We start from the raw sequence: 15,960 nt of genomic DNA, 5'->3' as shown, positions 1-15,960 counted from the left end.
AAATAAGCTTCTACCTGCTGCTCTTACTTTTCCAGAGCTAACATGGGAGGATGCTTTTACGCTCTTATTTGAAAATGAGGGAAGACCCAAGTTTTACAAGTGAAAACTGGAGGAAGATGGGTACAAACCCTCAGGAAGAGAGCTGTTGCCAGCAGTTTTCTGGTGGATGGGCTCTGTGCTGCCTCCATTGTCTGTGCTCTGCTTCTGAACCGAACCTTCAGATTGTACGCCTTTTTTGGCAAGCTTGTGTTTTGTTTGTTTTGTTTGTTTTTAAGCTCCTCTGATACTTTTCTATGAATGGCCCTGACACCACCGAAGCTGCTGAATACCTTTAATCACAAAAGCACGTGTGTAGCTTAAGGCCACTGTGGTGAAGAAACCAAGTGTCCTCTGTGCCTTCTTTCTTTCTGTGAACTAATTTAAAGACATCCAGAAAAAGAAACTCTAAAGACTTCCATCCTGGTACAATAAGATGCATGTGTGCATTGCAAAGGTCAAAGGGTGTCTTGTCTGGAGCTNCTCAGCGGCTNTAACTCTGTTAAGACTTCCTGACATACCGAGTCTTACATGATGGCTTTGCTGGAGTACTAAAGGAAAGTGAAGACTTCAGTCGGCTCACAACTCACCAAGAGGCTCATACTAAACTTGGAAAATTGTTTAGAGTTCAAGCAGTTGTTTGTTTAATATAACTTTCCGAGGGTGTGTGAAAATTGAGGGACACTGGAGAAGTGGCGTGCAGGTGAAGGTGCCAGTTGCTGCTCAGTACCGCACTGTAAACGCTTCATTACTTTATTTGGTTCTGGTTGCTAAGCAGCCATTGGGCAAAGCCTAAGCCTACTGGGTACTGTCACAAGCCAGACTGATGCTAGAGACAGAAAATGCAGAACAAAACAGCAAAAAAAAAAAAAAAAAAAAGGTTGAACTGAAATCAAACTCAATAGACAACTGTATTTGAAACATTCCAGGAAAGTGACTTTTTGTCAGACTTGCCTGGGGGGGGGGGGTTGCTCAAAACTTGTATTTAATAAAAGAGCACCTGACTTACCACCCTTGTTAGTTCTTCATTACAGTACTGAAAGCTAGTGGCAGCCTGTTGTGGTGTGTGCCTGTAATTTCCACTACTAGTGACAGGATTGAAGGGCAAGGCCTGGCAAGGCTACCCAGTGAGTTCAAAGCCAATCCAGGCATCTCATCAAGACATTTCAAGGGAAAAGTCTGACAGAGCTTGCCTAGCATGTACACTGCTAAATCCAATCCCAGTACCACTACCACGGAAAGAAAAGACGAGTGACAGTTTCACAAGTCCTTCTGAAAACCTAGTGAGTTTTGCTAATTTCTCAAAGGCAGGGTACCAGTAAATGTGTATCGCCTAGCTGACCTAACGCCTCACTAGAGACCTCCAGAGCAGTGCTTCTCTACCTGTGAATCACCTAAGACTATCAGAAAACACACATTTACAGTTCACAACAGCAGCAACATAACACTTAGGAAGGAGCAACAAAAGATCGTTTCATGACTGGGGTCACTACAACATGAACTGTAGTAAAGGGTGGCAGCGTTAGGAAGGTTGAGAGCAGCTGCTCTAGGGGCAGCCTGGGGCTGTCCTCGGGAGAAAGTCTCAAGAGCTTCTTTATTCTCCAATTAGCTTCTTTATGGCTTCACTGTCCAACCTAAATAACAGACCTTTTAATACTTTGCCACCATGTCCTTATTCCATTCCCATACCTGTGACATGCAAGGTCTCAGCTTAGGTTATTTAACCATTACCCTTTATACCTAAGCTGTACAGCCCACACACCTGTGGGCTCCACCACTGCCCAGCAGCTCTTCTCTGTCCTTCAGACCCTGAAATGTAGCCTTGCTCACCCCAAGTTCTCTTGCCTCCCACTTCCTTTTCACACAGGTGGCATGCGTCAGATTCCTCACTTGGAAACATTTCTCCCTTCACCCCGTTAAAGGAAGAGGTCCCACCATTCCCAAACAAACTCCTCTGCCTTCTTTGCTGTCTCCCTGTCCTGGACTCTTCAGTGTCTCCTGAGTTTCACCTTCCTCTTGAGTTGTCTGACTTATATTCCCTTGCTTCCATATTTCTTCATTGCTGTAATCTGGTTTCTAAGGGGTTGAAACCTTTTCTAGTTAATGTCACAGATGTTCATACTCATAATTAGCTGGCCTGTCTTACCTCAGTCCAGACTGGCCTGTAACTTCCAATCTTCAGGCTCCTGTATGCTGGTATACCGTGGGTTTCACTCCCCAGGTTCTTACCTGCTTTAATTTGACTTCACTGTCTAAGGCAGCTTGGCTCTTCCTCACTGGGATGCTCCTGAGTCCCCGATCCCACTTCTAACTTTTCTAACCACTCCATGAATTTTACTTCAGGTTTTTTTGTTTTGTTTTGTTTTTAAAGATTTATTATTGTATGTAAGTACACTGTCGCTGTCTTCAGACACACCAGGAGAAGGCATCAGATCTCATCACAGATGGTTGTGAGCCACCATGTGGTTGCTAGGATTTGAACTCCTAACCTTTGGAAGAGCGGTCAGTGCTCGGAACGCTGAGCCATCTCTCTAGCCCCTCAGCTTTTCTTCTAAAGATTGGGCTTTTGTTCTCATCAAATGTCATGTTCCCACATAGTTTTGGGGTCTTCTGGTTTGTTTTTGTTTTCATTCATAATGTCAAAGTTACAGCCTTTGAAATTTGTATATTTTCTTATACACCAAGGATATCTACGCCTTCCCTGATCAGCACCATGCTTAACCTTATGTTCCTCTTTGTATTTATCTTGCAACTGATACTCCTTATATGACTATTTAGGAATCTTGGTCTTAAGGGGATAATACCCAAAGCATGCTTCCACTGAATTACAAAATGCCTGGCACAGTGCAACATCCTCAACACACAACTTTCTTCCTCTTGTCCGCACAGCTCCTACTGGCTTGTTTGAAAAAACGGATTGGATCCCAATTCTGATACTGGCTGAGGAGGAAAACGTTATTATAAAGTCAATTAAAGAAGTTGGTGATTGGGTGAGTCACATAATGTAACGCTTATGTAGCCCCTTAAAGCTCCTATTTGGCCTCAGACCTGCTATGCCTTTAAAGCGAAGATATCGGCCCACAAGCATCTTATGAAGCCCTCCAGCCTCGATTTCCTTGTTTTCTGAAAAGCTATAAAACTGCTGCAAGTTAATGCGGCGATCGAGCCAAAAAAAAAAAAAAAACCAATAACGCATGCGCATTTCCCCCACTATAACGATTTTTCCGGACCAACATGAATAGCTGTCCCAAGTAATGCCTGATCCCTGAGGAATCTCAGTATTCTTCACATGTTATCGTGCCTCATTTTTTTATATCTAGGCTTTTACTTGGAGTTTACAAAGTAAACTGACTAATGAGATGCCACAAACAGGGAATCAATACCTATATATTTTGAACAGGCACAGAGTGGGGCAGCCTGACCTTGGAAGTGGGGAAGGGGTCCTGCCGCGGGTCCTTCCGGGGGTGACATTCAGCCGGTGGTTCGGGGAGACGTACCTTCCACCTTACACCATGGCCAAGTTCATCCGTAACTTCGCGGAGAAGGCACCGTCGATGGTGGCCGGTGAGCGCAGCCCGGGGGAGGCTCGCGAGGGGAGGGAGTGTGCTGCGGTACCAAGGGGCCCGCGGGCGTCGGGAGGGCTTCCAGGAGGCAACTGTAAGGCCGCAGCCTCGCCTGGCCTGCCCGCGGCTGCTTAGGGCTCACGAGCTGCAGGGGAGGCCCTAGCCGCGGCCGGGGAGTGAGTGGGTCGTGTGATTCTGCCCCGCCTCACTCCGCCGCGAACGCCGTGACGCCCCCTTACCGTGCCGGGACGGTTGGGGAGGTCGGTAACGGGAGAGGTCACACATCAGATTTGAAAGTCATCAGAAATTTTAAAGACGGGTGAGAGATCTTTGAAAGTTGTGTTTGCTTACCATCCTCGTCAGATCCTAGAGAATTCTGCGTCCGACGAAGGGAATATGGAACGTGGGGGTGAATATCCCCTCCCCAGTCTGCATAGAAAGCGACGCCTATCAGCAGTCGTCTTCAGAACATTGGCTTGGCATTCGTGGGATTGGTTTTGAAATTTCTGATAGACCGCGTTCTCTCAGATAAACACTGAATAGTTACAAGCCTGAGCAGTATGTTCAAGCGATACAGTTCTCTTCTGAGTGGAAAATTATTGTATTTCTGAAGCAGGAGATTAAGTTTAAAATTTCTTTTTTTCTGTATTAAGTGGTTGAAGGTCTGATTGCCAAATGTTCAAATTTGGTTATTAAATGTGAATTGAAGGTGGGATTTTTTTTTTCAAAGATTTATTTATTTTATTTATGTGAGCACACTAGCTGTTTTCAGACACAGCAGAAGAGGGCATTGGATCCCATTACAGATGGTTCTGTGCCACCATGTAGTTGCTGGGAATTGAACTCAGGACCTCTGGAAGAGCAGCCAGTGCTCTTAACCGCTAAGCCATCTCTCCAGCCCTCGGAGGTGGAATTTTAAAAGCTTGTAATTTTGAGCTTTCCAACCTGTTTGCATATTTAGTAATTCATTTTTTTTTCTCCTCTTCATCACCAGCTAGACAATAATGAGCTATTTAAACCCTTAAAGTGCCAGAGTCTATAAATACTGGATCCCTTCCTATGGAACCTTAGGCTGCCAACCTTAGGCTGTTTTCCAAAGAATTTCTTTAGTAAAATCATTAGGTGATCTGAAGCAACGTGCTACAATTTTTACATCAATACAACCAAAAGGCTTTGATATTTGGACTTTGATGGTTTGAGGTGCTATTTTTAGTATTTCATAGAGAATATTTTTCCCAGCTGTATGCCTTTTGCATCTTTTAGGTAGCTTGTATTCAGAAATTTAAAACTGGCTTTATTGATAAAATCCAAAACCAAAGATATTATCAAGGTAAACTTTGGTCGAAAAACAACATAAACCCTTTCCACTGTTGTAATTATAAGATAACTTGTTCTTCCAGAAGTACTAAGAGCTGAGGGCTCTGAGGGAACAGAATGTAGATTGTGCTCTGCCGCATAGGCTGGTGCAGTTTTTTTCAAAGATTTATTTATTTTATGTATGTGAGTATACTAGCTGTCTTCAGACACACCAGAAGAAGGCATTGGATCCCTTACAGATGGTTCTGAGCCACCATGTGGTTGCTGGGGATTGAACTCAGGACCTCTGGAAGAGCAGTCAGTGCTCTTAACTCTGAGCCATCTCTCCAGCCCAGGCTGGTGTAGTAAGTGTGAATGTTAAAGTATTTGATACTGACTACCAACTAGATCTCTCAGTTCCCTAGAGCATGTAGCTAGAGAAAGAAGAAAGAAGTCAGTGATTATTATCATAGTTCCCCCAAAAAGGTGAAAGTCTATTTTTTTTGTTTTGTTTTTCTTCCCCTTAACTAAGCTGTAAATTTTACTTACGTTTCACCCGCTTTTCCATTCATATATTTTGAGTCTATGAATCTAGACTCAAAACTAGTTTCTTGTGTCTGCAGTCTCCCTTTCCTTATATCTGATCTCTGCTTTCATGACTTGGCCACTTGGAGGTGTCTGCCTAGATATTTTGAAGAATGTTCTCCAAACTGGTTATCTTGGGTTTCTCTAATGATTAGCCTGGGATTAGGGATTTTAAGAACAAGAACCACAGGGGTTGGAGAGACTGACTGCTCTTCAGAGGTCCTGAGTTCAATTCCCAGCAGTGACATGGTGGCTCGCAGCCATCTATAATGGGATCCAATGTGTATTCATAGAAAATAAATAAATAAATCTTTAAAAGAAAACAAAAAAGAACAAGAACCACAGAGACAGACCGCCCTGATGCCATATTAAGAGCTCCGTGGTATTCATGCCCATCTATTGAGCTGACAAGGTCTTCCACTATAAAACTACTGCTTGTACTTACCGCACCTGTTTTTATTTTTTGGAGGTGTCATTTGTGTAACATTTTAGTCATTTTCATGTGCACACCTCCCTCTCCTGGAATTCTCAGCAGATCCACCTCTTACCTTTATCCCCTAACCCTCAGAAAAGAACATAGTGACATACTGGTAGTGACCAGCCTTATGTGTCTACACCCATTCTTTACAAGCAAGCAACCAGAGCGGGAGGAGTTCTGTGAGAGTGGGGAGAGTAAGTGGGATTCTGTGAGGAAGGTCTGTCTTACTCCATTTCCCTCCCTCTCTCCTGTTATTTTAGTTGTACACTGCACTGGCTCTTTTACATTCACTTCGTACTTGTTGTATCTAATTCTGTCATTTACTGCTGAGATTGTGCCCGCCCTGGCAGTCTGTATATCTTTTAAGTTGGTACCTCTGCCCCTTTGACATGCCTTCTTAGTTTGTGGTTCTACATGATAAGTCGCCTTTTTATCTTTTTTCTCTGCCCAGTCTTACTTAGCCTTGGCCATTTCTCCAAGGAGCCTTAGTTCCTTTTATTAAACAGTGGAATTCACAAATTACTGTCTAGGTTCTGGGTTTGTTCCTTGCTGCTAGAGTCCATTTCAAAGTCCTCTCAGTGGACACGTGTCTGAGTTTAGTTTCATTTGCTATGATAAAACACCATGACTGGGCTGGAGAGATGGCTTAGCGGTTAGGAGCACTGACTGCTCTTCCAGAGGTCCTGAGTTCAGTTCCCTGCAACCACATGGTGGCTCACAAATGGGATCCGATACCTTCTGGTGTGTCTGAGGACAGTGAAGTTGTGCCCACATATATAAGATAAAGTCTTAAAACAAAACCAACAACAAAAACCACCATGACCAGTGGCAGTATCTTGGGGAGGAGCGGCATCCCCCTGAGTGAATGGGATCCTCTCACATCAGTCACCAAGGGAGAAAATGCACCACCGCCAAACGGGTAGGGGGATTTTTTCAATTGAGGTTCCTTTTTTGGTTTTTTGGTTTTGGTTGGTTGGTTTTGTGTGTGTGTGTGTGTGTGTGTGTGGTTTTTGTTTTGTTTTTGAAAGAGAATTTCTCTGTGTACCATTGGCTGTCCTGGAATCACTCTGTAGACCAGGCTGGCTTTGAACTCAGAGATCTGCCTGCCTCTGCCTGCTGAGCACCGGGATTAAAGATGAACCACTACCACTACCCAGCCAATTAAGTGAGGTTCCTTCTTACCAAATGACTCTAGCTTTCATTAAGTTGACACAAAACTAGCCAGCACAGCGGGTATTCAGACACATATCTATAACTGCATGTTAGTTTACGTATATAAATACTTGTTTCTAGGGCTGAAGAGATGGGTCAGTAGTTAAGAACTCTTGCTTAAGACCTAAATTCAGTTCTCTGCATCAGTGTGGTGGCTCACCACCACAGTTCAAGTTCCAGAGGATCTGGTGCCCTCTTCTGACTGCTATGAGCACTACACACACATGGTGCATAAGCATGCACACAGGCAAAACACAAAATAAAATAAATCTCTCTTTTTTTTTTTTAAGATTTATGTATGTAAGTACATTGTTTCTGTCTTCAGACACACCAGAAAAGGGCATCCAATCCCATTACAGATGGTTGTAAGCCACCATGTGGTTGCTGGGAATTGAACTCAGGACCTCTGCAAGAGCAGCCAAACCTCCTAACTGCTGAGTCATCTCTCCAGCCTCACCCTCACCCTGAAAAGGTCTTTTAAAATTAATAAATAAATAAGCCAAATGGTGGCAGCAGAGGCAGGTAGATCTCTGAATTTAAGGCCAGCCTGGTCTACAGAATGAGTTCCAGGATGGACAGGGTTGCAGAGAAAACCTGTTTAGAAAAAAAGATGAATGAATGCATGCATGATTGTTTTTATGCTCCACTATGTACATACATATAATTCTAATCCAGCCGCATCAGATTCCTGCCCCCTCACCGTACATCTCTGTTTCTATATTCGTTTCTGTCCCTGTCTGCTATAACTTCAGTCCAAGATCTTGTCCGTGCACTACCACTGAGCTACATCCCCAGGCCCTGTGTTGAATTTGTTACTATGTCTTCTGCTAAATTCATTGATTTAAAATAGTGACTACATCAAGGAATTTCAGTTTAATAGCAATTCTTGAACTCACAGTTCTGCCTGCCTCTGTCCTCAGTACTGGGGTTAAATTAAAGGCATGAGCCACCACCACCCAGCACAGATTCTGATTTTGATTGTTCTTAACACTACATGTAAATTTTATTTGTATTGAGTGCACTGTTTGAAAGGGGAGCAGCTGTACTCTGGTAAGAGATTTAAGCCAGCATGTATCACTAAGGATACAAAAAAACGAATGGATACTAATTGGTGTAATTCCATCTGGACTTGTGGCCAATATTGTGATGAGCCTCAATCTTACTGTTAAAAGAATGCTATTCTACACAGCTTCTTCCCCTTCTGGACCCCTTCTCTTCAAAATCTGCTGTTTCTACAAAGGAAAATACGCTTTTGTCTTTGTTTGCAAATCTAGCTATGAGTAACTTTACACTTAATTAGATTTGCCATTCAAAGGTGAATAACAGTACTAGCTGGCCACTAGTGAGTCCTGACATAATTAACAGCTTAGAGCTTCCTGCCTGGCTGAGTGTCCCTGTGACACAGGTGTTCTGCATCTTTAAAAGCTTCTTGTTACCAGGGAGCAGCAGCTCTGACTTTCACACTGGGTGCACATTCAGTCCAAACAGTGAGTGGATGTGATACATGAATAAATATTTGTGTCCAGCCCACACATCTGCTTCTTTCCATCTCTAGTGAGTTCATCCTGGGGTTTCTGTTTTGTTTTGTTTTGTTTTCCAGCTGCCGTGACTTACTCGAAGCCTCGATTGGCCACATTTTGGCACTACGCCAAGGTTGAGCTGGTTCCCCCAACCCCTGCTGAAATCCCTACAGCTATTCAGAGTGTGAAAAAAATCATTCAAAGTGCTAAAACTGGTAGCTTCAAACACCTTACAGTTAAGGTAACTACGTGCTAAATGAAAAAGTGTGTTTGTGATTGAAAAATATCTTCCCTGGGAATATTTCCAGTTCTTTTGTATTGTATTTTCCAATAAGGCAAACTCCAACATAATGAGAGATTATCTTTTTTTTAACTGCCAAGAAAAGATTTTCTTCTCTCATTTTGTCATCTGGTTAGAAGTGATCCAGCTGTTCTTTGTCTTGGTCTAGTTGTGGTTGTAGAGCAAAAAGGTGAGTGTCCTGAGTAGCTGGGAACCTCACTCTCCTTCCTGATGTCAGCAAGTATATTATAACATGATGATACAGTTTTCGGGTTTTGTTTTCTTTTTAGTCCTACAATTATCTCCATTTCAGCTAATGACATCTGGAGTTATTAGGCAGAGCAAAAATGCCAAAATCTGGGTTTTCAGATTGCATGTAGATTAAACGCCACAAGAGGTGAAACTTGACTTTTAAGTACACCCTATGTCTAGTAACTGCTGGGGCCAGAGCCTTTGCCTGAGGAAGGGTGGCAGTCAGGAGACTTCATTAGCCCCTGGTCTGCCTGAAGGAGGAAAATAACTTCCAAAAATTTGTTGATAGTAGTTAAAAGGTCCAGTTTGTTTACAGAAGGATTTCTTTTTTCCTAACTAGAGTTTGTAATTCTGAGTTTGCATTTACATGAAACAGTGCTTCCTAGAACCATGTGTGGTTTGCTTTTGTTTTTCTTGTTGGTCAAGAATATAAAACGGATACTGAATATTTGGAAAAAATTAAACTAAATGATAGTGAAAGAGGGAAGAAGACAGAGCCCTTCATCTTAGACGGAAGTATCTGTTCAGGGTGAAGCCTTCCTATGAACGCCCCATCTAATGTGTGAGCCACTTCCAGGGTGGGGGGGTTTCAGGACCCATAAAGTGTCTCATAAAATAATATTGAAAGGGTTAAGTCAGTTCAGGTCTTTAAAGATCTCTTTGAAACAGTTTATAAGCACAGGTCCACTTGCCTCACAAAATTGAAAGTTCAAGGCTCTCAGAGGTTGACTATTGAGTATCAGTAACTCCGAGATTGGGCTAAAATTGTTCTGTAGTTTTAAATGGCATCCTTACGTTCTCTGAGAGAGGACGGTTTTAAATATGTGTTGGGTTTTTTGTTTGTTCATTTTTTTAAAGTATCTTAAAATTTCTGCTTTTTTCTTTTCCAGGAAGCTGTGCTGAATGGTTTGGTGGCCACTGAGGTGTGGATGTGGTTTTATATCGGAGAGATCATAGGCAAACGTGGCATTGTTGGCTATGATGTTTGAAGACCAATCTATAACTTCTGATTTGAGTTCTTATTTGAATGTTCTTGGACCATGTGAAACGGGACTGCCATCTGAATAAAATACTAGGTGTTGAAAACACTGCTGTGTTTTCTCTGTCAAATACTGCAGTCATAGTATTTCCTGAGATTAAGTTGAGTTGTCTTTGGCTTTGTTACATTGATACAGGTTTAAGTGTGTGTGTCTGTTTAACCTGCAGCTAGGAAAAACAGATGTGAATATATCAACCTGGTACATGATTACACAATGATTAAAATTTTAATTCAGAGGTTTAAATTCAAATCCAGGCAGTGGTAGTGGCACACACCTTTAATCCCAGCACTCAGGAAGCAGAGGCAGGTAATCTCTGAGTTTGAGGCCAGCCTGGTCAACAGAGCAAGTTCAGGACAGCCAGGGCTACACAGAGAAACTTTTGTCTCCCCCACCCACAAAACAAACAAACACAAAATAATGTCTGTAAGCCTAGTGGTTGGAAGGTAGAGTTGGAAGGCTCATTACAAATTTAAAGCTGACTTGATCTATCCACACAGTTTCAGGTCAGTAATGGTTATACAATGGTAATACAAACTCTTACCTCTAAAAAAGAGAGAAAGGCCAAAAATGTAAACAGGTATAGTACATACACCCAACAACAGAAAAGACTGATGTAAGACCACTTGAGTCAAGGAGTTCAAGACCAGCCTGAACGTATAATGGAACTTTGTCTCACAAGGAAATATGAGGGAGAGACAGGAGTTTAAGGCCAACTTGGTCTATGAGAGACCTTGACTCATACACAGAAATTACAAAAAAAAAAAAAAAAAAAAGATGGGTTATTGTTCAGCAGTTGTGTAAAAATGTTGATGGTACTTCTCAAATTGAATATTTGCATCCTCAAGAAGGAAAGGGGTAGCATTCTTAGATATGGGGGGGGGGGGTGCAGAGGCAGGCAGGTCTCTGAGTTCAGAGCCATTCTGGTCTAATAATCTTATTATTCATCTGGTTTTGTGGTTCTTACAGCTTTGCAAGATCCAGTAGCTAGTTAACGGTTACAGCAATGTCATCCCAGGGTTTCACTGGGCTGAAATAAACAGTGATTGGCATCAGTTTGTCTTGTGGAGCGGCTCCTGGGGATGCTAGAAGAGGTACCGGCCCAGTACTGCCACCGCTGCAGAACCTGCAGTCTCTGGCTGGCTCAGGGGTGCGATTCTAACCATTCTTTGTCTTTGCAGACGATAAGGTGGTTGTACATTTGTCAAAATCATATGGTCCGCAGTACAGTAGTGTTTAGTTTTTGTCCTTTTAATCCCTCAATGACATCCTGCAATTGGAACATGGCTTCTGTACCTTAATGAAGAAACTATAGCTCTTCTAGAGATGAGCAGCAGGGTCTTCATGGAAACTGCTCCTCTTCTGAAATATCAAGAAATGTTCAAAGGAACACAAGTGATTAAGACCAAAGCTACCCAGTTTCTGGAAGTATTCCACCATTTAAATTGCATAGCAAAGTACTGTAGAAATACTTCCTATAACGATTTAGGTGCATTTCTTTTCCATGTAGTGCATGACTATTAAAACTAACTAGGAGAAAAACATAACAAAGATAGGAATTTAGCAGTGCCTGCTGTAACCTAAACTCAAGTGGTTTGTAATATGTAATGCTCCCTTTTAAAGCAATGTCACACAAGAAGACAGTCTTCTCTACTATTTCCTCCTTCTCCACAACACCTCTGTGACTCACACTGTGTGTCTGCATTTTCTTAGATTAAAATAGCAGTGGGCTGCATGTAGTGATCACTGGATTTCACCAGACTTCTTGCCCCTATAGCTTCTACAAACCTTGCCTCCTAGCAGAGAACTGTTTGGAGTTTCATGGAATTTGTGAATACTGATTGCTTGATTTTCATTGTAGTTCAGTTGTTTATGTGTACCAGTTAAGATCCAAGTACTTCCTAAGCATAGAAACCTGTTCAAGACTGTTCCCTGTTCTGAGAGCTCTGTCTGGTTTTAAGATGAGGACAGTGGAAGATAAAACTTGAAAGAAGATAGCCCAGACTATATTGAGAAGATGAACCAAAACAGGGTTTCTGGAGATAACCCAAAGAAAACCTCAAGACTGAGGCAGGAGGTTCAAGAGTATGAGGCCAGTCTAGGTTACTTAGGGGATCCAAGAATGGAGTACAGTGTGAAACAACCACAAAGCTATTCTATGGGCGGAAAGAAGTGGGCATGCCAGCAGGGAAAGTGAAACTGGATAGTCAAAGGTCAAGGCTTAAAGAGCTGGATCATCTGCTCATCTAGAAGACCCTGGTTCAATTCCCAACACCTACATAGCAGCTAAAAATCACCTCTAACAAGTTCTAGGGGATCCAGTGCCCTCTTCTGGCCTCTGGACATAGTGAACAGATACACATGAAATGTAAGCAGAAACACTCATACATTTAACATAAGTATTGTGTGACAAAACTTTTCATGGGGAGATGCAACACGCATCTACTTCCCGCAGATTGGAATTTCATGACAGACCCAAATAAGGATACCACTGAAGTCTAACTTGGCAAACCCCAAATTCTATTGGGGTTACTTATATGAGCAAAAATGACTCAAAATGGCATCACCAAAGCCCACTGTATCCTGCCCAACAGCTCAGAGAAGCTAGGGAACCTACAACATACTGTAACAGGTTGGTATAAATTGGTTGGTCTCATTTAGACTAAAACTCCAGGCAGGTGATGGTCTGATCTAGGAGTCTTTGCAGTTCAGTTTCCTTCCCTCTGAGGGGCTCTCAGCTTTCATTATTAACTCTGGCAGGGAGAGACTTAGTGAATCTGGTCAGTTTCAGGGACTTCTTGCATAAGGGGCTTCCCTGTAGGATGCAGTGTTTCAATCTAGATAAAAATTTCCACTAAAAAAAAGTCAGGATCATATTTGGTTATGTAGCCAGGAGACTGACATGAAAAGGTAACACGCACACACCCCTTAAATTTCTGGCATGGTGGGCATCCTGGAGGAACACTAGTAAGTCTGAAGTAGTAGGTAAGGGACAGTAGTAAGATGAGAACCAGTATGTTGAGAAGAACATGAAATATCTTTTATGCCATATTAAGAATTGCACTGCCTGGACCTGTGCATGGCGGCTCACTTTTAATCCCAGCCCTCTTGAGGCAGAGGCAGGTGAATCTCTTGAGTTTGAGGCCAGCCTGGTCTACGGAGTACATTTCAAAACAACCAAAGCTACATAGTGAAACCCTGTCTCCAAAATAATAAAAAAGCAGACAGAGAAAGATTTGCACTGCTTGGTTCCATACACTAGCAGGAAACGCTGAAGAGGCATAGGTGGAAGGATTGTGACTTTGAGGCTAGCCTGGGCTATACCATGGAGCCAGTGAGATGACTTGGTGAGTAAAGGTACTTGCCACCAAGCCTGCTGTTCAAGCCCCGAAATACACATGGTTGAAGGGGAGAAGTAACTTACGCAGGTTACCCACTGACTACCTCATGTGCCCAGCCATACCCATCTGCCAACACATTTTTTTGTTTGTTTTTTAGAAAAAGGATTGAATTGGGGCTGGAATGTAGCTCAGTTGGTAGAATTCTTGCCTAGCACACTCAAAGCCTTGGGCTCGATTCCCTGAATTGCATCAACCAGGCCTGTGGCCCATGGCCTGTAATGCAAGCACTTGAGAGGTAGAGAGATCAGAAGTTTAAAGTCCTGCTTGGCTACATACAAAGTTTGAGACCAACCTGGGATGCGTGACTCAAAACATTGAATTCAGCCAGGTGGGTGGCACTCTTAAGCCCATGGCTCAAGGCTGAGGGAGAAGGATCAAGAGCTGAAGGCCATCTTAGGTTACCCAAGCGCTCAAGCCCAGCCTGAGCTACATGGTGAGATCCTTTCTCAGAGTGAAACTGTACTGTTGGGCTAAGAATGTAGCTTAGTGGCAGTGCCTGCCTAGCAAACACAGCCGAGTTTGATCTCTAACACCAGAAAAAGAAATCCCAGTATTTGAAAAACAGTAGACAAAATTATTAGAAAAAAGATTTGAACAAGCTGGAATGGTGGTGCATGCCTCTTGGAAAACAGACATAAGTAGATCTCTGTATGTTAAAGGCAGTCCTGGTCTATAAATTAAATTCCAGGACAACCAGGGCTACATAGTGAGGCCTTGTTTTTGTTTGTTTGGGGGTCTCGGGTTTTGGGGCTTTTTTTTGTTTTGTTTTTTTGTTTTTGTTTTTGTTTTGTTTTTCGAGACAGGGTTTCTCTGTGTAGCCCTGGCTGTCCTGGAACTCACTCTGTAGACCAAGCTGGCCTCGAACTCAGAAATCCACCTGCCTCTGCCTCCCAAGTGCTGGGATTAAAGGCGTGCGCCACCACCGCCTGGCTGTGCTTTTTTATTTAAAAAAAAAAGAAAGTAACAGGCGACACTATGAGCAGGCAATTTCAGTTCTCTGTGACAAAAGCTAGGGTAGACAGCAGAGGGTGTGTGCTCCTCGTCTCCCAGTCTGTAAAGAGAAAACACGAGAGGGACGGTAGCTTCTGCAACTCACACCAGTTACGTCAGCAATGGTCACTCAGCAACACCTACAAAAACAATGTCAGTAAACAGCAAAGGCTATTTTTTGTTGTTGCTGTCTTTTTTTTTTTGTTTTTGTGGACTTTTTGTTTTCTTTCATGTGTAGGAATGTTTTGCCTTCATGTACTTGTGTGCACTGAATGTGTGCCCAGTGCTCAAGGAGGTCCAAAAGGAGTGTCAGGTCTCCTGAAATTAGGGTTACAGATGTCTGGAGCCACCATGCTTGTGCATGAAACCAAATCCAGGTCCCCTGTGAAATCAGCAAGTGATCTTAACTGCTGAGCCATCTCTCCATCCGCTGAACCTTTTATTATCAGAAGTTTAATATGAAGCCAGGCGTGGTGCTGTGCACAGGTAATCCCAGCAGTTAGGAGGCAGAAGCCAGCTAGGAAATGAGACTGCTCGGAAAGCAAAGGCTGGGTCAGTAGGAGAGAGCCTGCCTACTCTGAACCAGACCCTAGGTTTGATCACCAGCACTCAAAGGGACAGGAAGATGGGAGAGAGCGGTGTGAAGCTGTTCGTGCTGTGTATCCTCTACTTTGTGGTATCTCTTGCTCTCTTTGGGTAACGGACTGTTCTCATATGATCATCTCTTACATACATACCTAAGTCTTCTGTGTAGCCCTCACTCAATACATTCATTCATTTCTTGTTGTTTTGTCATCGTTTGGGGTTTTGTTTTCTTTTGTGGATGTTATTTTGTCTGTTAGATTATAGTCTCACTATGTAGCACAGGCTGGCATGGAGCTCACATTAATCCACCTCCCTCTGCTCCCGAGTGTTGGGATTAAAATCTGTGTGCCTCCCCTGCACAACTAGGGGTTTGTATTTTTAAAGCACTTGTACCAGCCATCTCAATTAGCCCTCCACTTTCTCTAAGGCACATTACATACAGGATTTACCCCACCTAACAGATCTAGTGCTGAGCAGGAGGAACAGTAGGGGCTGGCTAGGACCTGTGGGGAAGAAGTGATGGGCCACAGGTGGGGTCCATGCAACAGTGCTGTGGTAGTCTGTGTCCCAGCTTGCCTCAGGATCCCCATGCAGACAGCCCTGATATGTATTTCCACAGATCATCCTGAACTGCTTTCTTATAGTCTCAGCTCGCTTTGGTTCTACTCTCAAACTACGCTAAGGTTGATTTTCTCTTAGATAGTAACTTCCTAATCCTAAATACT

At 43.1% G+C, this 15,960-nt stretch overlaps 1 protein-coding gene across 1 annotated transcript; it reads left to right on the top strand.

Moving 5' to 3' along the window:
• Positions 1 to 3,473: 3,473 nt before the first annotated feature.
• Positions 3,474 to 10,332, top strand: Atp5mg (ATP synthase membrane subunit g). The gene is made up of 3 exons (XM_021207087.1): positions 3,474 to 3,600; positions 8,771 to 8,931; positions 10,113 to 10,332. The coding sequence occupies exons 1-3, from the start codon at positions 3,549 to 3,551 to the stop codon at positions 10,209 to 10,211; spliced, it is 312 nt and encodes a 103-aa protein (XP_021062746.1). The 5' UTR covers positions 3,474 to 3,548; the 3' UTR covers positions 10,212 to 10,332.
• The last annotated feature ends 5,628 nt before the right edge of the window (positions 10,333 to 15,960 follow it).

This window comes from Mus pahari, chromosome 10, assembly GCF_900095145.1.
Source record: "Mus pahari chromosome 10, PAHARI_EIJ_v1.1, whole genome shotgun sequence".
Taxonomy (NCBI): Eukaryota; Metazoa; Chordata; class Mammalia; order Rodentia; family Muridae; genus Mus; species Mus pahari.
The sequence above is the reverse complement of the archived record's forward strand: the minus strand, read 5'-3'. Positions and strand labels throughout refer to the sequence as shown.